Source organism: Aricia agestis, chromosome 3 (genome assembly GCF_905147365.1).
Source record: "Aricia agestis chromosome 3, ilAriAges1.1, whole genome shotgun sequence".
Classification (NCBI taxonomy): Eukaryota; Metazoa; Arthropoda; class Insecta; order Lepidoptera; family Lycaenidae; genus Aricia; species Aricia agestis.
In genome coordinates, this window is record NC_056408.1 from 18,235,324 (window position 1) to 18,258,358 (window position 23,035).

Consider the following 23,035-nt stretch of genomic DNA (forward strand, 5'->3'; position numbering starts at 1 on the left):
CTGACTGCATGAACAGTAAAGGAGTAGGAAAAGAAGTTGGAGCGATGGGAGGGAAGGGAAAGGTTCGTTCTAACATTAGGTCTACAAGGGACGTCTAGGGATCGTGAAAAGTTAAAACGCTCTACGAGGTAAGAGGGAGACAAAGGGTTATAAAGGATATAATAAAGGAGGGAGAGAATATGGATATTTCGCCGTAGACGAATGGGAAGCCACCTTAGCTGTGACCGAAAAGCAGAGACATGGTCATACTTTTTAAGACCAAAGACAAAACGAATGCAGAGATTCTGCAAACGTTCTAACTTAGTCAGCAACTCTTCGGTAACATCTAAGTAGCAGGAGTCAGCATAATCAAGGATAGGGAAAATGAGTGACTGGACTAGGGAAATTTTAGTTTTTAAGGGCAAAAAGTTCTGAAGACGTTTAAGCATGTGTATCGAGTGAAATATTCCTACTTACCTCATCGACTTGAGGCTGCCAGGACAGATTGCTATCAATAATTATTCCGAGGTTCTACAGGGGAATAATTACGTAAAGGCAAAAAGGAAAATGATGGCCATAGCGCTCGCACTGGCAGCCCAAACGCGTGGGCGTTAATCGAACGTGTCGGATAAATAACGAGTGTCGAACGATTTGTTCCACAAAAATGCTTGTAATTTCAGATAGTCGAAAAAAATAAGTAGGCGGTAGCGTAATGTCATACTTCTCGGGTCTGGCTTACAGGTCGCCATACCGACGCGAATACATTAATTTTAATAAAAAAATTGAACCATTTGTACCTGGCTAATTTTTGCATAGCTAATCATCGTCGAGTAGCCATTCACGAAAATCATCTTGCCATACTTTTCCGACAGGTCCCAATGGCCGCCATACCACTGCAAAGGTGTAATTTTTTTTTCGTCAATATATATATAATATAGATAGAGCCTTCGAGTTGTGTGTTTTGCGAGCGATTTGGAGTAAAACCGTATGTGAGTACTTAGCATAACACCTTCTACAAACTGACTGTCATGAGTATTTTACAGAAATGCCGCCCTTCGTCGAAAAGCAGCCTATACAGACGGAAGATCCTTTCGAAAAGCTGGTAGCTCCGCAAGCGGGCCCATGGAAGTATGAATTTGTGTACCCATCTGTTATTGGCACAACCTACATCCACTTGGCTGCTATTTATGGGCTGTACCTCGCTGTTACAGCTGCTCAATGGTACACGTTAGTCTTCAGTAAGTATCTCTACGTATGGAATACTTCCATCAAAATATTCTAACAGCTTTAAAAAGTTTATGTCAAGACTCAAGACAAGATGTAAAATGCGTGGAAGTGATGATGTGAGATAATGCGCGTTAATATATTTATTTATTACTTTACTCAGTCTGACTGAGTCAGTCATTTATGTAAATCATTTTAAAAATATATTACAAATTGAGAAATCTTTCACCCTAAGAATAATAAAATCACCAATAGTATTTTCGGCGACATTAATCTGTTTTCACAATTCAAAACGTATAATATGAGATCATTTTGTTGATTTTATAATCACTATCAGGGGGATTTTTATAGGCAAATGTACTACAGAGAAGTTGATTCATATATGTATACTAGATGTCCCGCGCGGCTTCGCCCGCGTAAATTAGAAATTTTACAGAATCCGTAGGTACATTTTCCCATAAAAAATATTTCCCCCGTTTTTCCCACATTTTCCTGAGTTTCTTCTGTCGTATTAGTCTTAGAGTAATAATATAATATAACCTTCTCGATAAATGATGAGTCTTACTCGATAAATGATCTATCTAACACTGAGATAAGTTTTTAAATCGGACCTGTAGTTTCTGAGATTGACGCGTTCAAGCAAACATACTCTTCAGGTTTATAATATTAGGTAGATATAGATTTTTTTTAATTATCGCTTGACAAACTCGAGTCTCGATCTAAAAGACTATGAAATGGTATAATATGGTAGTGATGATGATGATGATGATGATGAAGAATGTAATTTGCATAGTAGCATATGCTTTCTGTTCTTAAAACAACGCCGAAACTCCCAAACTTGTATCTATAAAGAATCAGGAATTCTCTCAGCACCTTCCGAACCACGGTATACCAGGTATATCTCGGTGCAAAATCTTACTTGTTGGTAGCATATGCTTAGAATACTTCTCACGAAACCGAAGTCACCATATGTTTCCCTATAAGTTTTGAGGAGTTCCCTCGATTACTTATGGATCCTTCATCAGATCACCACTTTTCTGAATATAATACCAAATTGGGATGATACCCTATATACCAAAAGAAAAATTTTGAAAATCGGTTAACAAACGGCGGAGTAATCGTTGAATATAAGAAAACGAACATAACACCTCCCCCATTTTGAAAGTCGGTTAAAATTGTAGCCTATGTGTTATTTATTTAATATTTTAATCAGCACATGAATTAAATAACAAATTTTTTTTCAAATTAACCGTAGCACCATCTGTCAGGCCAAACTAAAATTGAAATAGAATAATATTGAATGCGATGATAGCGCCGTCCGCCGGATCTAATGTAAAACATTCCAAAATCAACAACTCCTTATAAATAAGAAATTAATTGAAAAAACATTTTACAGTAGACCAAACTGTAAATCTAAACCATTCTCGAATCTCCACGAACACACACAAAAAATTTCATCAAAATTGGTCCAGTCGTTTAGGAGGAGTTCAGTCACATACACACGCACACAAGAAATATATTTATTAAGATTATGCAGATCGCGGGAGTAGTTGAGTCTTTCATCCCATAAGTTTTCGTCCCAGTAGGAATGGCTAGAAGCGAATTTTTATTTATTTTTCATCCAGCGTTTCGTCCCATGTACTTAATTGTTCAAAAATCATTTTTATGACTTTCAAGTCAGAATCACTAGGGTTGGCAAATAAGTGGTAGATTTTTTCAAACAAATTATTACTTTTGTATATTCTGATGTTAAATATTATTTAACATCAATCAGGATTCATTAAAATATTTGCTGAAATTTTATGTGCTTATCGGGTACTTCTGAAAATCGGCCATCATCATCGGCCACGATATATTAATAAACGTTACAAAGAACCAGAGGTTTGCACTCCGAGTGCTGGCACTTGGCAGAAGTGAAAACGAAACAGTTGGAGCATTTTCGCCGCTCGGTAGAAAGAGGGGATATTAGTATATTACTTCCTGTGATTCACCGCGCCGCCGGTGGCCTACTCTCCCTTCGTCTTACGAATTATAAATAATTCCCTAGCGCTTACGACCTTCCTAACAAGCTCCCTGCGTCCTAAGTTAGGGTCACGTGACACTGTTAACACTTTTTTCCCCATACAAAAGAAGTGCACAATGCCGCTAAAGAATTTTATAAACCTTACTATATAAAATGGTTAGATGAATGTCATAATATTATTTTTTGCCACCCCTACTTCAATATTTTTTGTTAGAAAGCAATAGAATATTGCTTTCTATTGATGAATTGGGATGAATTGGGATGAATTGGGAAAGTGGGATGAATCGCAGGATGAAGAAAAAAAATTCGCTTGCATCCATTTGTCCCACTGCACTGGGACGAATATTTATGGGACAAAAGACTCAACTACTCCATGGGCCATGACTTATGTAATTTGGTCGCGTTATGTCAAACGGCAAACCCAGCCGATTCATCGCGACTAATATTGAATTGACATAATGCGACCAAAATATGACTCTGGTCCCTCATCTGCCTGTATGAATCAATTTATTCGATGGTACCTTCAATTTCTCCAGCTGCTTTCACGGCGGTCGCGGCTGGGATAGGCGTAACGGCGGGGGCTCACAGGCTTTGGTCTCATCGATCGTACAAGGCCAAACCGCCGCTGCATTTCCTACTGATGATAATGCAGAGCATAACCTTCCAATACTCAGCTATAACATGGGCGAAGATGCACAGAACGCATCATAGGTAAATTCTTGGTACCTATATGGTACTTTAGGGCTAACTTTTACTCGAAACACAACAGTCCTAAGACAGGGTCTTGGCAAGACCCTGTCTTAGGACTGTTGTGTTTCGGTCTTGCTATACACAATACAATGAGATGTGATAAAACAAATATTTTGTGCTGCAGTCTGTTTCAAGCCTGTCGTCTCGAGTGAGCGCTCGTTCGTAATTTACTAACTTTGCTCACCCCAAAGGAAAATAACTAATTTTGAACATCGCAGTTTGAAAAAGACAATTCTTGACTAAAAAAAACCCGACGAAGAACTTCCACAAGATCCCTCCAAGTCTATAAATATTTAAAATTCATCCTCAAGTCTCGATCGCAATATTTTCCAGATACAGCGACACAGACGCGGACCCGCACAACGCGGCACGCGGGTTCTTCTACTCGCACATCGGCTGGATGCTGATGAAGAGCCACCCCGAATTCAGAAAACGCGTAAAATTAACGGACCTGTCGGATCTATACAGCAATCGGATCCTGATGCTTCAGCATAAGTAAGAGAATAAATAGGTATACTTTTGATGCAGATCTAAGGCTAGAAATGCAATTAAATGCTTCCGTGGTCCAGTGGTTTAGACTTTAGAGCATGGCTCTTGACTCTTGAGTCTTGTGACTCGTGGGCTCGATACCCGCAGGTCGCATTAGAAAAATATGGTTTCCAATTAATCGAGACCGATCGCCTGATTGCCTGACAAGAAAGATGATCCAAGCATCGGATGAAAATTAGGTCATATGCGGTATGCCTTATTTCTTATCTGTCGTGTCTCATCGGTCGGCAAAAACTCAGACACCAAAAAATTACTTCTATGTTTGCTAAAAAAATACTTGTGTGGTTTTAGCGAATTCGCTATCGTCATGGAAACTGGTGTAAGAGGCATTATATTAGCCACTAATAGCTAGATATTATAGGGGCTTTTTGGTATTTTCAGGTACACGACTCTCTTCTGTGTTACCTTCTGCTTACTCCTGCCCACGGTTATTCCCATGTACTTCTGGGGGGAGTCGCTGAATGTGGCCTGGCACGTGACCATGCTTCGCTACATCTACATCCTACACGGCACCTTCCTCGTCAATAGCGTCGCGCATATGTTCGGCAGTGGGACCTACGACAAGTCCATCAAGCCGACCCAAAACGTCTTCGTGTCCTTGATACTTTTCGGGGAAGGTTTCCACAACTACCACCACGTGTTCCCGTGGGACTACCGTACGGCGGAGCTGGGCAACAACTGGTTGAACCCCACCAAGCTGTTCATAGACTTCTTCGCGTGGGTGGGCTGGGCGTACGACCTCAAGACGGTGCCCGATGACATCATCAGCGCGCGGGCCAACCGCACCGGGGATGGGACCAACAGTTGGGGATTTAACACAAAAAGTAGTTAATACTTTTAACAACTAGAACTAGAACCCATTTAATCTTAGAATAAATTTCTAACTTATTTTTCCATACGATTAAATTGTAAGCAGCAATAAATTATAAATCTCAATAAATTATAATTCTAATGTAATACCTGCATCTTGTTAATATTTTAAAATGGCGCTTGTACGCTTGTGATTGGTTATTTTTGGAATTTTATATGAATTGTGTTTTAAAGTCGTAGATCAAATATAAATATAAAGAATAGAGGTAGATCTGAAACAAGACCTTGCAGCACACCATATGAATGGTCCAGTTCAAGAAGTCCCTATGTCCACTTAGGGACTTTATGCACTATCAACACTGCTAGGTTGTGCACGTCATTTTCTATGGTTTTCTGTATGTAAATAATTTGTATGATGTTCCTAAGTGTGCTTTTTGTATTCTTTGTTTATGCCCAAGTCCAGTGACTTGAGTTCAAAAACCAAGTTTTTTTTCTTTAATATGCCTACGTTTTTTTTCTTTAATATGCCTAAGTCCATTCTTTTTTTTTAAATCCTTATGTCAACAGAAAACTGTAAAATATTTCAAAAATGATTCTCTATATGATGATATCTTTCTGCTAACTGAAATTTGCTGTAATTGAAGTAAAAAGTTAAAAAATACTGCAGCAAAAGATGAAGCATAAGAATCATTTAGAGTAGTAGTTAACTAAGAGAAGGTTTAGATTTAACTGTATTTTTTTTCTAATAGTCGTTTAATAAAAATTTTACTGTTGCAATGATTTTTACTTTGCTTACTTACATTATTGTTTTGTCCTTTCTCCATACCCAATAAAATAAAGTTTAAAAAACTAAAACCCGACTACTCAAACACGCTCTAAAAAGTACGAAACAAGAAAACAGTTTATAGGGATATGGAAATGTTTAAAGGATAGCCGTGGTCGTATGTATGCCCTTTATTATATTAATATAATATAATATAATAATTATAATATAATGAATCTGTTTTGCTCTAGTAGGTGGCATACGACCACGGCTATCCTTTAAACATTTCCATATCCCTATAAACTGTTTTCTTGTTTCGTACTTTTTAGAGCGTGTTTGAGTAGTCGGGTTTTAGTTTTTTAAACTTTTTTTTTACTTCAATTATTTTGGGGCTACGATTCACTCGATCTTAAACTATCCAACTCCTCAAATGATCGAGGATCATGAGGATGTTTAACAATTTATCTGGTTCTGTTTCACTACCTGTTGCGCGCGACTTAGTCCGCGTTAGCATAGTATAATAATTTTAAAGGAGATGGATAATTTTTTTCCAAAAAAAGTGTACTTATAATTAGTTTAGGGTACAATTATTTCACTTTTAATTTATAACCTTGTTTCTAAAAAAGGAGAATCAAAACTCAACATTAACGACGCGATAACACTTTCACGAGGGAGAGGGGTTTTGGGGGGGCGTAGCCCCCCCAAGTTCCGACCGAAGCCCAAGTCCTCCTTATAGGTAATTAAATGATAGTCAAAAAGTGTAATAATATGTTTAGTTTAGGGTACAATAATTTCACTTTTAATTTATAACTTTGTTCCTACAAAAGGAGAATCAAAACTCAAAAATAATGACGCGATAACACTTCCACGAGGGAGGGGGGGTTTGGGGGGTCGCAGCCCCCCCAAGTTCCAGCCAAGCCCTCCATATAGGTAATTAAATGATAGTCAAAAAGCGTATGTTTAGTTTCGGGTACAATTATTTCACTTTTAATTATTTATAACCTTATTTCTAAAAAAGGAGAATCAAAACTCAACATTAACGACGCGATAACACTTACACAAGAGACCCCCCTCCCTCGTGGAAGTGTTATCGCGTCGTTAATGTTGAGTTTTGATTCTCCTTTTTTAGAAACAAGGTTATAAATTAAAAGTGAAATAATTGTACCCTAAACTAATTATAAGTACACTTTTTTTGGAAAAAATTATCCATCTCCTTTAAAATTATTATACTATGCTAACGCGGACTAAGTCGCGCGCAACAGGTAGTGAAACAGAACCAGATAAATTGTTAAACATCCTCATGATCCTCGATCATTTGAGGAGTTGGATAGTTTAAGATCGAGTGAATTTGTAAGTGGTTTGGGGGGGCGCAGCCCCCCCAAGTTCCGGCCGAAGCCCAAGCTCTTCATATAGGTAATTAAATGATAGTCAAAAAGTGTGTGTTTAGTTTAGGGTAGCAGCCCCCCCAAGTTCCGGCTGAAGGACAAGCCCTCCATATAGGTAATTAAATGATAGTCAAAAAGTGTGTGTTTAGTTTAGGGTAACAGCCCGCCCAAGTTCCGGCCGAGGGCCAAGCATGTGGAGGACATGGTAATTAATTAATGATACTCAAAAAGTGCATGTTTAGTTTAGGGTACAATAATTTCACTTTAATTTGTAACTTCGTTCCTATCAAAACTCAACACTGACGACGCGACAACATTTCCAGGTGGGGGAGGTTTGGTACAGGCCAGAGGCGAAGCCCCCCACACCATTTTGATATAAGCAACATTTACCTCCGACCCCCCCCTCTCCTACCCCTCCCCCCTCGATCCTCCCCTTCCTATTCCCATCCCCCCCTCCGATCCCGATTTTATTATAATATGTATTTGTATAGATATTGTATTGAAGTGATTTATGAATTCTTGCAATTATCAGGTGATTGCTCGTAAGCCCGTGAGAAATTGATAATAATGTTTACATATTTGAAATGTGCTAATAAAGCTCTTTCTTTTGATACCCCACACGACATTGTCAGGAAAAATATATTTTTTTGTTCTTTACTTTCAGACCCCTAGATGGTGCTACAGTCAATTTAACGTGATGTCATGTAGCCTATAACCAGCGGACAGTCAAGAGGCTTCTAACGACACCTCATTTGTCCAAATGCGTTAAGTAGTTTCAAAGTTACGAGGGAACAGATGAACATCCATATCCACATACATACATACATACAGGCCAAAATCCAACCCAGTGTTTTTAGGGTTCCGTAGCCAAATGGCAAAAATCGGAACCCTTATAGATTCGTCATGTCTGTTTGTCTGTCTGTCTGTCCGTCTGTCCGTCTGTCTGTCCGTCCGTCCGTCCGTCCGTCCGTCCGTCCGTCCGTCCGTTCGTCCGTCCGTCGGTCCGTCTGTCCGTCTGTCCGTCTGTTCGTCTGTCCGTCTGTCCGTCTGTCCGTCTGTCCGTCTGTCCGTCGGTCCGTCGGTCCGTCGGTCCGTCGGTCCGTCGGTCCGTCGGTCCGTCGGTCCGTCGGTCCGTCGGTCCGTCGGTCCGTCGGTCCGTCGGTCCGTCTGTCCGTCGGTCCGTCCGTCCGTCCGTCCGTCCGTCTGTGTCCGTATGTCACAGCCACTTTTCTCCGAAACTATAAGAGCTATACTATAATACTATTGAAACTTGGTAAGTAGATGTTGTCTGTGAACCGCATTAAGATTTTGATACAAAAATGGAAAAAATATTAAAAATTTTAAGGGTCCCCATAGGTACAACTGAAACAAAAAAAAATTTTTTCGTCTAACCTATGAGTTAGGGAATGAAGAACCGGTGTTCTTCTTGCGTCCCGGGATTTTCGGGAATACTTGTTGAAGGAACCGGGAGAACCGGGACTTTCGGGATTTTTGGATATTTTTTTTTACTTGCTGCTGGTATTTTTATTTTAATAGGTCTTTATTTAAAAAAAAAAAAAAAAAAAAAAAAATATATATATATATATATATATATATATATATATATATATATATATATATATATATATATATTTTTTTTTTTTTTTTTAAATCAACGAAAACAGAAACATAATTTGCGTGGGTTGGTTTTTCTTTTTTCTGTTGTTTATGCTCATTTGTGTTGTGATTTACTCATTCAACTAAAATGACATAATATTATCTTTTTCGAGTAGCCTTTAACTTTTAAGGTTTTTTTGTCGCCGATTTCCAATCCGAGTAGCCTAAATGGCGAAAAATCGCCTTCGTTGGCAACACTGCGCAGCGGCGCGGCTGCACGGTTAGTTGCGGTGCGGGAGGGGTGGACGAATCGCGCGCGCGCGTATTTTGATTTTATTACTTTAATGATTTAGGTATCTACTTTTCTTTTATTATAAAGAGGAAAGTTTTTTAGTATGTATGTAATCGATAAACTCCGAACTACTGAAACGATTTCAAAAAATATATCATCATTCATTAGAAAGCTACATTACCCCAGTAGGGTTAGATTTAAGGAAATAACTGCAAAAAACAAGTCAAAGTATAATTTCGACCTGTTCGACCTGTATCGCGATTATTGTCAAATACAGAAAAAAAAACAGAAATAAACTTGTAGCTCTTTACATTAACCACAATTAAAATTAAGAATTCGCTGTCTGTCCGTCTGTCTGTCTCCAGGCTTCAAGAACACCGTTCTTGAAGCCTGGAGACAGGTAGAGATTTGAAATTTTCAGATATTATGTATTTTGTTTCCCTCTATAACAACAAATACTAAAAAATATATTATTTATAATATTTGATGGGGCTCCCATATAACAAACAGGATTTTAGTCGCCTTTTTTGCTTTTTATCAAAAATAGCAGCACTAAGACAATTAAAATATGCATAAAATATTTTATTGTATTTGTACTTTAATAATTAATAATAAAATTAAAATAAAATAAATATTTAGGGGGGGCTCCCATACAAAAAGCACTTTTTGTCTATCTTTGCCTTATAATGGTACGGAACCCTCATGAGCGAGTCCGACTCGCACTTGGCCATTTTTAATAATTATTCAGGTGTAGGTTGTGCCGTAATCGTTAAAAAGTCTAATTCATGATCAGAAATATTCAGTTTTATCCAATCGCTTGGGTCCCGGTACATTTACCATAGGTGTAGGAGCTTAAATATTGATTTCTAAAAAAATTCATAAGGATGAAATTTGTAGGAAATTTAATGATCTATCACCTACAACTTTGTTTCTACAATTATTTTCGCTAAATTCGATAATAATTGACATACAAGCGAAATTATACTTTGACTTGTTTTTTGCATTTATCTCCGTAAATATTGTGTTTACAATGAAAATTGTAAGAACTGAAAATGTAGAAAATTAAATTCACAACAAATTTAGTTCCTATCATTTTCGTAAAAAAATATAAAATAAAGGAGATATAGCTAAAAAAAGATTGGACCTTCAAACCAATATGGCGGCTAACGCACACGTCGTGGCTGGTCGAGTTTTCGAATTTAAGCTATTTGTGACCTTCTCTAAACACTGGTGCAAAAAAATTTCTGGCTATAATTAATTTCAGATTCCCATACAAGGCAGAACTGGGCCTGCACTGAGTATGACTGATATAGATTATAGACTGTTTTACCGCGGGAAAACGCTTTTCTCTGACGGGAAAACGGGCAGCAGTAGCGAGCACCGGGTAAACCGATCAGCGAACCACTATCTACACTATTAGGTTAGGTATTACAAAGAGGAAAGATTTGTTATTTGTAGGTATTCTAGGTATGTAATCGATAAACTCAAAAACTACTGATTATATTTTTAAAATTCTTTCACCACTAAAGAGCTATAACATTCCTAAGTAGTAAGTATAATAGGATATTTTTGACCTCATTCGCTCGGAAAAATGTGTAGCAGCGGGTGAAACCGCAAGGCCGACCTCTAGTTTTAAATAAAATCTTAGTAAGAAACCTTTTTATGATATCTGAATGGGGAAACTCAAATTCTTAACTTAAGTTCACACTTTTCAACTAAGTCCCTAAGGTCCCGAAAGTCCCGGGACGAGGTTTGATCGTCCCGGTTCTTTAGTCTATACAAAAATCCCGGGACTTCCCGGGATTTTCGGGACCGGGATTTCCCGAGACCATTCCCTACCTGACACAGAGCTAAAGTAACTCGCTAAAATAAACAGGTTTAATAATAATACACATTTCAACATTAAAAGTTCTATATTTTTTTGCAAAAAATTATATATTTTTAACAAAAACTTACATTTACCTACCGTCTTAATGATGAAAATCATCATAAGTAGGTTTTATAAATAATGATATCTTCATGGTATGTTCTTTTTTTTTAAATGAAATAAGGGGGCAAACGAGCAAACGAGTCACCAGATGGAAAGCAACTTCCGTCGCCCATGGACACTCGCAGCATCAGAAGAGCTGCAGGTGCGTTGCCGGCCTTTTAAAAGGGAATAGGGTAATAGGGGAGGGTAGGGATGGGAAGGTAAGGGAATAGGGGAGGGTAGGGAAGGGTGAAGAGTTTGGACTTGTAGAGTTATTAAATAAAAACGATTTGTCTCCTCCGATTCATCTTTATTAATGTATTAATCTCACATACAGTTATTACTTAGCTTATTCTACTTGGGTGGTACAATAATTATTAAGAAGTTACGCCACAATATTCGGAACAACGTTGGACGGTTGGACACATTGGGAAATAAGCATAAAGTTAATATCATGCCTTAAGCTATACCAATACTATACTATAATATATTATAGCATAGTACTAGAATATACCAAGATATAAGTATCACACTTCACCTCCGGGGGAAAAGAAAAAAAAAATACTTCTGAGATATAATTAACACACTTCACCTCCGGGGGAAAAGAAAAAAAAATATTTATACTTATTTTTTTAAAGTTACTAGTAATTACTAATTATTATAATTACATCTCTATATTTTTTTTTTATTTTTATAATAATTTTCAAAGTATATTTTTTTTAGTTTATAAACTTTTTGTCCTATTCTTATGTATTATGTCTACTTTATTATTCTTCATTATTTTAACATTAGGTCCCATGTCTTCTACAACACTAAATGGACCGTGAAATAACTTATCTAGCTTTCCACTAGTTTCAGATTTCACTAAAATTAAATCACCTTTATTGTAGGATATAGGGTTTACATATTTATCATATTTTACTTTACGATCAAACTTACTATCTAATAAATTATTTCTAGCATCCTTAAAAGCAATTTGCAACCTATATTTAAGTTCACTGCAATCATTTTCTGGAGTGTACAGTGGTTCTATTGCATTACTCAATCTGTTAGGAATATTACATTGCCTACCAAATACTAATTCAAACGGTTGGTATTTTGTTTCGGTATGGACTGTATTGTTAAAACTAAAACACCAGTAAGGTAACCAATAAGCCCAAGATTGTACATCTTTGTCACAGTGGATTCGTAAAAACGAACCTAAATTTTTGTGAGCATTCTCTAATGCACCTATAGATTGATGGTGATATGCAATTGATACTATATTTTGTACATTTAATAGCTTACATAGCTCAATAATAGCTGAAGATGTAAACTCTGCTCCTCTATCAGTTGCAATAATCTTAGGTTTACCGTATCTTAAAATAAAATTATTAACTAATGCCCTAGCTACGCTAACTGCTTCCTTATTCCTAATCGGATAAGCCTCTATAAACTTACTTAGTTCACATTGAACAGTTAAAATATATAAATTATCGTCATAATCTTTTGGTAGTGGGCCCACTATGTCCATAAATATTTTTTCAAATGCGTAAGACGCAGTTGTTGTTAGAGTCATAGGTTCTTTGACGTATTTGCAATGCTTAGAAAATTGGCACTTGGCACATTTTCTCACAAAATTCTTAACGTCAGATTAAGTCCTGGCCAATAAAATCGTCTTTTAATATTGTTACACATTCTACGAATACCAGCATGACCGCCAGTTGGTAGTAAATGAAAATCGTTTAGTATAAATGATTTGTCTTCATCATTTTCTATCCTAGTTACGTCTTTTAATATACAAAGTCGTGGTCCGGACCACATATTAGTCGATTTTATTTCATCATTCAAATCATTAATAAATTGCTCATTATTATTATTCTTTACTAGCTGTTCCCCGCGACTTCGTTCGCGTGGACTTTAGTTTATAGTTGTTCCCGTACATCGATTGAATCGTTTACGCGCAAATCAGAAAAGTATATTGTGTGGGAACCGCACATTTTTTCGGGACAAAAACATTCCTTGTCCCAGATTCAAATTAGTATCTCCAATCTCCATGCCTTTCATCAAAAAGATTAAATAGTTTAGGGCTTAGGCGATAATAATTAAAGTTTATTGTGCGGGAACCGTACATTTTCCGGGACAAAATTAGTATTCCTTGTCCTTTCTCGAGACTCAAAGTATCTCCATACCAAATTCCATTAAAATAGATTGAATAGTTTACGCGCAAATCATAAAAGTATATTGTGCAATAACCGTACATCTTTCCGGGACAAAATGTATCCTATGTTCTTTTTCGGGATTCAAAGTATCTTTGTACCAAATTTCAGCAAAATGGGTCCAGCCGTTTACGCGTGATGTCGTGACTCGTGACCATGCGAAATATAACGTTCCGCGCGGCTTCGCCCATGTAAATTAGATATTTCACAGACAAATTAGTCCACAAAAAATAGCCTATGATCCTTCACGTGGTCTATCTTCTTTCTTTTCTTTCTTTCTTATCTGTGCCAAATAACAACACTCCTAGTAGTTCGTGAGATAAGCCCTTTCAAATAATTTCCCCCGTTTTTTCCATACTTTCCTCTATTCCTTCGCTTTTATTAGTCTTAGCATGATAAAATATAGCCTTGCCTTGCTCGATAAATGGGCTATCTAACACTGAAAGAATTTTTCAAATCGGACCAGTAGTTCCTGAGATTAGCGCGTTCAAATAAGTCCTTTCAAATAATCTCTCCCCGTTTTTTCCACACTTTCCTCTATTTCTTCGCTCCTATTAGTCTTAGCGTGATAAAATATAGCCTATATATATCTAACACTGAAAGAATTTTTCAAATCGGACCAGTAGTTCCTGAGATTAGCGCGTTCAAAGAAGCCCTTTCAAATAATTTTCCCCGTTCTTACACACTTTCCTCTATTTCTTCGCTTCTATTAGTTTTAGCGAGATAAAACATAGCTTATAGCCTTCCTCGATAAATGGGCTATCTAACACTGAAATAATTTTTCAAAAAGGGCCATCAGTTCCTGAGATTAGCGCGTTCAAATAAGCCCTTTCAAATAATTTCCCCCGTTTTTTCCACACTTTCCTCTATTTCTTCGATCTTATTAGACTTAGCGTGATAAAATATAGCCTATAGCCTTCCTCGATAAATGGGCTATCTAACACTGAAAGAATTTTTCAAATCGGACCAGTAGTTCCTGAGATTAGCGCGTTCAAATAAGTCCTTTCAAATAATCTCTCCCCGTTTTTTCCACACTTTCCTCTATTTCTTCGCTCCTATTAGTCTTAGCGTGATAAAATATAGCATATAGCCTTTCTCGATAAATGGGCTATCTAACACTGAAAGATTTTTTCAAATAGGACCAGTAGTTCCTGAGATTAGCGCGTTCAAACAAACAAACAAACTCTGCAGAATTATAAAATTGGTATACATTTTGGGAAATAATAAAACGAGCGAATAAAAAATTACTTTGCGACTGATGATGAACATACTGTTTTAATAACATGAGCGGTATTAATTTGACTAAGCGAAAAATAAACTAAACTAACGACTAATATTGATTTATAATAAAATCCAGAACGAGCTTACAAAATGTGGATTGCGTTTAATCTATTTCAGATATTAAAATTCTATCCGAGTGACTGTATTACTAAGTGAGCGACTGGAAATACATAGCGGGCAACTTCAATCTATACTAATGCTTTCGCATTTATAATATTATTATTAGTATATTAGTATATATATTATATATATTATATATTATATTATAGATTATAAATGCGAAAGTATCTCTGTATGTCTGTCTCGCTTTCACGCCAAAACTACCAAACCGATTGTAATGAAATTTTGTATACAGATAGTCTAAAGCCTGAGAAAGGACATAGGCTACTTTTTTACTGGAAAAAAGGGTTGTAAGCGGGTGAAAATACGAAAATTTGTTCAAATTAAGTTAATTCCAAAAATTCATACTAGATGGCGCCGTGCGTCTCTTACATCGCGCTAACGCTTGCCCAACATCTTTCTTTAAGAGGTGGTATTATCATACATTCGAGTTTCGATTTTTTCCGACTGTTACTTCTTTTTTACGTTATTTAATAAGTCAGTACTTTATATTATATACAGTGACGTAACCTTAAAATTATCAATGATAAATAGTTTATGGGTAAAGTTGTGTAATTGGGGGGCCAAATAAGCTTTAAAATTTGGCATAAAATTGTGGTAACATTTCTTCGGGTGTAAATCTGCTGAGGTTCAGGCACTTACATGTCTTCTCTCGCAGATTTCATCTCGCTCACACGTGTCCCTCTCGAGATCTCCCCTCTCAGTTTTTATCTCTTTCACACTGTGTTTAATCTTCCCTCTCAATTTTTGTCTCTTTTGTAATATGTATTCCCCTCTCAATTTTTGTCTTTTTCATATGTGATATGTTTTGTCTCTATCTTTGTATATTATATTGTCTCACTCTCACTAATCAAATTTTGTATATATAGCCGTAAGTTTTGTAAATAAATCACTCATTTCTGATCCTACAGAGTATCATTTATCTCCTGTACCAAACTCTTACAAGTGGTGACCCCAAAAAGAAGAACACTATCCTCATACTTGAGGATAGTGAAAGAAGAAGAAAATTAGAAGAAAACTCACAGAAAATATTTCAAGATGGAAAATCCGACCGAAAATCAAGCCGAAGCTTTGCCCGTACCTCAACAACCTGCAGTTGCGAGTGCTACGACTAGCAACGACGTCAATTCCATCGATTTGGCCGCCATCTCCGTGCAATCTCGACTTCTACCATTTTGGCGTGAATACCCAGATCTATGGTTCAACCAATTTGAAGCCCTCGTCCTGCCGATGAAGACCAGCGACGACAACAAATTCAGATACGTCCTAGGCCAACTACAAGCTACTGATTTACGACATCTCACGGACATATTGTCGAGTCCCCCGCAAAAAGGAAAGTACGAAGCTGTCAAGACAAGATTACTCTACGTGTACGGAAAATCGCAAGTCACGAACTTCAAACATCTTCTCAGCGAACTGGAACTGGGAGACCAAAAACCCAGTCAACTCCTACGACGAATGCGGGAACTCGCCGGCAACATGCTCACAGAAGACGGCATCAAGATCGAGTGGCTAAACAGATTACCGCAGCAAGTGCGAGTTGTATTATCCGTCAACAAGGACTCACCGCTCGACGTACTTGCGGCGATGGCCGACAAAATGCTAGAATACTCATCGACCAGTACCATCGCAGCTATAGCAACATCTCCGCCGACACAGTATCAGCATCAGCCGGGTCCAGCCCTCAGTACGTCAAACGAAATATTCATGGCCACGCAAATACAACTTATGGCTAAACAAATCGAAAAATTAACACTCGAAGTCGCCGAGATACGCCAAGGAAGACAGAGGCAGCACTATCCTCGTCACTCTCGTTCCCGTTCAAGATCGATGAGACGGCAATACGACCATCAAACTAACAAAGATGAATGGTTATGCCGCTATCACTACAAGTTTGGAGATCAAGCTCGACAATGTATATCGCCGTGTGCAAGACGCAACAGAAATTCGGAAAACTAGAGTTAACACCGACCGTGGCGGACGTCGGTGTTTCGTCTGCGAGCAACCGCCTATGTGTCATCGACCGCAACACCTCACAACGTTTCCTCGTCGACACTGGCGCTGAAATCTCAGTCCTCGCTGCCTTAAGAATACAGAAGTCGAAGCCAACACCGAATACCTGCAAGCTCTACGCCGCAAACAATACGCCAATCAATACATACGGCGAGAAGAATCTACTACTAGACTTGGGCCTCCGTAGACCGTTCAGATGGTCATTCGTCGTAGCCGATGTCAAGACGTCAATACTCGGCGCAGATTTCCTCCGTCACTACAAGCTACTCGTCGACTTACACCGAAAGAAGATAATCGACAGCGTCACTGAACTAGCTATCAACGCGATATCAGTGACCACATCTCAACCGTCGGTCCACATCCTGAGTCACGATCAAGTATACCACGACATTCTGCAACAATATCCAGATGTACTCCGCCCGATGTCTACAAAGTCGCCGAGCAAGCACAACGTCACTCATCACATCGAGACGACCGGCGCGCCGCTATTCGCGCGCGCGCGCCCTCTGCCGCCCGAAAAGTATAAAGCGGCGAAACAAGAGTTCGAGCGACTGATGGAGATGGGCATATGCCGCCCGTCTAAAAGCCCGTGGGCCAGTCCACTTCATGTCGTTACGAAAAAAGACGGAAGCCTTCGAGTGTGCGGCGATTATCGCCGTCTCAATGCTGTAACACTGCCAGACAGATATCCGACTCCGAGAATTCAAGATTTCACCTATGTACTTCACAACAAAACAATATTCAGCAAGATCGATATCAAAATGGCATACTATTGGATCCCGATCGCCAAAGAAGACGCCGAGAAGACCGCCATTATTACTCCATTCGGTCTTTTCGAATTCAACTGTATGACCTTTGGACTGCGGAACGCGAGTCAAACTTTTCAACGATTTATACATGAAGTTCTCCGCGGCGTCGAAGGATGTTTCGCGTTTGTCGACGATATCCTGTTGTGCAGCGAAGACGAAGAGAAACACAAACAAAAATTACATGACGTACTCGAGCGCCTAAACAAGTACGGCGTAACACTAAACGTCGAAAAATGCGAGTTTGCGAAGACAACAATCAACTTTCTGGGCTACAAAGTTTCATCGCAAGGCATCAAACCTACAACAGATCGAGTCGAAGTTATATCAAACTACCCAAAACCGAAGACTATACTCGAATTGAGAAGATTTCTCGGCATAATTAATTTCTACAGAGATTGTTTACCGAAACAAGCCGAGCGACAGAGACTACTAAACACGTATCTTCACAACAAGAGGAAGCGAGACAACACTACCATTGAGTGGACGCCGGAGGCCGAGCAAGCTTTCTACGATTGCCGTAAAAGCATCTTAGAAGCGACATCTCTGTCTCATCCTATCGCCGGCGCACCTCTAAGCATAGCCACAGATGCCTCGGACCACAGCATGGGTGCAGTATTGCAGCAGCGTGTAAACAACGTGTGGAAACCGCTCGCATTCTTCTCGCGAGCTCTCAGCGACACTCAACGCCGATACAGTGTGTACGATCGTGAGTTACTAGCGATCTACACAGCTGTTAAACATTTTCGTCGACTCATAGAAGGCTGCAACGTCACAGTGCACACCGACCACAAGCCGCTATCTTTCGCCCTGTCGAGACCGGCCAGCAGCAGCGACACACCTAGAAGAGAAAGACAACTCAATTTCATCAGTCAGTTCTGCACGAAGATTTTTTTTTTTTTTTTTTTATTTAACTCTTTATTGTACACAAGAAACACATATAAAGATATAATTAACACAGAAAGACGACACAAAGGAACTGCTTATTTCTAAAAGAAATCTCTTACAGCAGCCCTACGAAGAGATACAATTTAAAAGACAGCAGATAGGACGTGCACAATCAATAGCTATTAACTAATTTAACTAAATCAACTATATTTACAACAATATCGAACTAATAATAATTTATACTAAGACTATAATATAAAACCTATATATAAAATCAATAAATAATAATATGAATATAATAAATAAATACTATATGTATACATAATAATACAAATTACGGTGATTGAGAATTAAGATAATGCTCTTTCAATCGTCTTTTAAACACAGCGATAGTTGGACTGTCACGAACAGTGTGGGGAAGCGAGTTCCATAATCTGACTGCGTGCACGGTAAAGGAATAGGAGTAGAAATTGGTACGGTGGGATGGGAGGGAGAGGTTAGTTCTGACACTGGATCTGCACGGGATTTCAGGAGGGTGGGAAAAGTTAAATCTATCGAGCAGATAGGATGGAGAGAGAGGATTATGCAAAATATTATAAAGTAAACAGAGGATATGGGAGTTGCGACGGAGACGGATAGGAAGCCACTTGAGCCTCAACCTGAAGGCTGATACGTGATCAAATTTTTTAAGTCCAAACACAAAACGGATACAGAGATTCTGTAAACGTTCTAGTTTTGTTAACAGCTCCTCGGTGATGTCCAAGTAGCAGGAGTCGGCGTAGTCTAGGATAGGAAGGATTAGGGTCTGGACAAGAAGGATTTTAGTTTTCAAAGGCAAAAAATTTTGGAGGCACTTCAACTTATGCAACGAGTAGTATACCTTTTTACTGACTTCACTAACATGAGTAGTCCAAGCAAGGTTATTATCTAAAATTAGGCCTAGATTTTTGGCAGTGTCGGTAAAAGGAATGACAGTGCCATCATATACGATACTAGGTGCATCACGTACACGCTGTGTCATGTATTTACTGCCTATGATCATGGCCTGTGACTTACCTGGATTGACCATCAGACCAAATGATTTAGCCCATTCAGCTATTTTTTTGAGATCGGCATTAATTTCAGCAATTGCAGAAATAATGTCCTCAATGAGCGAATGACGGTAAATTTGCAAGTCGTCTGCGTAGAGATGGAAATTGGATGCAATTAATTTGGAAACAGTATTTATAAAAATAGAAAATAAAAGGGGAGAAAGAACGCCACCCTGGGGAACACCCGCCTCGATGTCACACCAATCTGAGAAAGCCTCATCAGAGCGGACCCGTTGCGAACGTCCCCGAAGATATGAGTCAAACCAGTCTAACACAGAGGAGGAAATATTTAGGGAACGAAGGACAGAGAGGAGTATGTCAAAATCTACTGAATTAAAAGCACTGCTAAAGTCTAGTAAGACTAAAATGGAGATACATTTATTTTCCATTGCTAGACGTATATCATCAGTGACTTTTAGCAGCGCTGTAACGGTGCTATGACCAGGACGGAAACCGGATTGGAAGGGAGATAATAAATTATTTAAGGTGAGGAATTGGGAAAGCTGCTTATGGACAACGTGTTCAAGGACCTTGGATAGATAGGGTAATATGGAAATTGGTCGAAACTGCGATAAGGAAGTAGGATTAGAGGTTTTAGGGAGTGGAATTACATTGGCACGTTTCCATGCCGAGGGAAACGAACTCGTTGTCAATGAGTGATTAATAATATGTGTGATAATTGGCAAGAGTTCTGAAAGGATAAGAGATATCATGCGGGGACTCAAGTTATCGCTTCCCTCTGCAGTAGAAGTGATAGCTCTGACATGCTTTAAAACTTCGTCCTCAGTGACGGGCTTGAACAGAAGAGGAGAACAGGAAGGGCGAGGAAGGGAATCGAGGTGGGAAATTGTATGTGTTTTTGTAGACTGGTCAACGAAAACAGGTGAAGTAGAGAAATGAACATTGAGATCATTTAAATTTAAAAAATTGTCCAATTGACTAGCAGTTTTGCCAATGCCGAGGGTTGATAAAAAATTCCATAATTGAGAGGGGTTGCTTTGATCTATTGAGGAGTGTATGTGGCGTCGTTTGGCATCCCTACACAAACGACTGCAACGATTTCGCAGGTACTTGTATTTGGCAAAATTCTCGTCTGTCGGTCTCTTTCTGTAACGACACATTGCACGGTTACGCTTAGCCATAATGTTAATTAGATCCTGTGACATCCAAGGTGCCGGTACATGTTTAATTTTAATTCTTTTAACCGGAGCATGTGTATCGAAAATATTAGTGATTAAACCGGTCATTATAGCTACCTTTTGGTCAATGTCAGTGGAAGAGTATACAGGAGACCAGTCAATGTCAGATATATCCCGTTTAAGAGCCTCCAAATTTATGTCCTTAAAACTACGCGAGAAAACAAATTGGGTTTTACGACGGACAGGTCTAATTTTGAAGGAAAGGAAAATGAGGTCATGATGTGATACGGTAGACGGGAATTGGCCAAAGGAATCTATAAGGTCAGGCGAGGAGGTGATGAAGAGGTCTAAAAGAGAAGGGGTAATATTAGGGGCATGATGGGTTGCAGAAAGTGGAAGTATGCTTAAGTTCAGGGAGGAGAATAGGGCACGGAGTTTGGAAGCACGCAAATCAGATTTTAAAAGGCACGTGTTGAAGTCACCTGCAACTATAGTGTAGTCATAATTTGGGCAATGAGTGGCCAACAGAGATTCTAAAGCGCTAAAGTAGTCTACACGTAAAGAAGGGCTATAGACCACACAAAGCAGGACTTTCTTGTGGTGCAGGGTGACTTCAACGAACAAATGTTCAGCAGAGCCCGAGTAGTGACCAGGTGAAACTGAGACAATCTTGGCAACTATGTCTCCTCGCAGATAAATAGCTACCCCACCACCACTTTTACCCACTCGATCATTACGTATCAGCTTGTAACCGGGTAAAGCGTAAGAAGTGGACGCAAGTGACGGCTTCAGCCAGGACTCAGATACCAAAATCGCATCCACAGGGGTATCGCTAAACATCTCCAGAAGATCTGTATGATGACAAGGTATACTCTGTGCATTGACATGTACTATATTAAAATTATTGCGAAAAGAAGAGAAGGCGTTACATAGCTGTACATGAGCAGAATATAATATTTCCGAGCTCTCGTCACTATCCGCACTGTAAAAGCTGTCAGTCGAAGAACAGCACGAAAGAAAGGCATTATCAATAATATTCTCATCATTCTCTAAATCCATAAAACTACCAATAAAATATTATATATATAACTTAATATTATTCTAATGTGTAATAACTATATACTTATACACTAATAATAGCGATATGAACTAATAAATAATAACTAATTATTTTATTAAACGGTATACAACCCATCTCGGCTCACCATAGTGAGGGGAAAACAAACACATTATATATTATTACAGACCTAATTATTAGTGGCACTGGCCAGCAAAACTCAAAGACTACACCTTAAAGGAGAAAAAAAAAAAAACCAAGACATTGACAGATGTCACTTGTGACATTTTATCTATGGTGATTATGTACCTTGACTACTATTGACAAAATTGATTGTAGATTCAAAATCACATTCAAAATATAGTTTTATAGTTAGAAAAGTGAGTAGATAAAAGTTAATAAAATAATTATCGGGTGTACAGAGAAAAATAGTAATACTACCTTAAATTCAAAACATGGACCACAAAACAATATTAATTTATAGTTCTAATAATACTGGCAGAAGAAACAAGATAACAAAAACCTAAATTTGTCTAAGAAAATGTCTTAGCACCTGTAGTTAGTTTCTCCTTACGCGACGAGAAGAAGACGCTGTTCTGCTAGACTTTGTTTCACCATCTTTAACACTGGGCTTTGCAACTTCACCGTGGACACTCTTACCCGGCTGAGGAGATGCTGTCTTGGGATCTTTGACGGCGGGAAATGTGTCCATGAGCGGATTCAATTCTTGCATGGACTCAACCTTGCGCCGTGATTTGTCGGGCAAAATAATCACAATTTTCCCATCAGAGGACCAACAGTTACGCATCCCAAAGTGCTGGCGTGCAGTTACAAAGGCTTGATGTCTTGCCTTAGTGAGAAACTCGGAGATAACAACACCAGAACTCTTGAGTGAAGTCTTTGCGTCCCACACTAAGCGCCTCTGCTCAATATCCCTAAATCTAACCAGGACAGCACGACTTTTAGTGTTAGGGGGACCAAGACGATGACATGTCTGAATATCGCTGCAGGTAAAATCAATGTTCATTTTCTCCGTGATTATGCTCTTAACAACATCAAATAAATTTTCATTATTTGTTTCAGCAACTCCATGAAACAACAG

General features: G+C 38.6%; 1 protein-coding gene across 1 annotated transcript; it reads left to right on the plus strand.

Moving 5' to 3' along the window:
* Positions 1-1,024: 1,024 nt before the first annotated feature.
* Positions 1,025-5,357, plus strand: LOC121740543 (acyl-CoA Delta(11) desaturase-like). The gene is made up of 4 exons (XM_042133283.1): positions 1,025-1,217; positions 3,763-3,937; positions 4,310-4,471; positions 4,907-5,357. The coding sequence occupies exons 1-4, from the start codon at positions 1,025-1,027 to the stop codon at positions 5,355-5,357; spliced, it is 981 nt and encodes a 326-aa protein (XP_041989217.1).
* Positions 5,358-23,035: the final 17,678 nt, after the last annotated feature.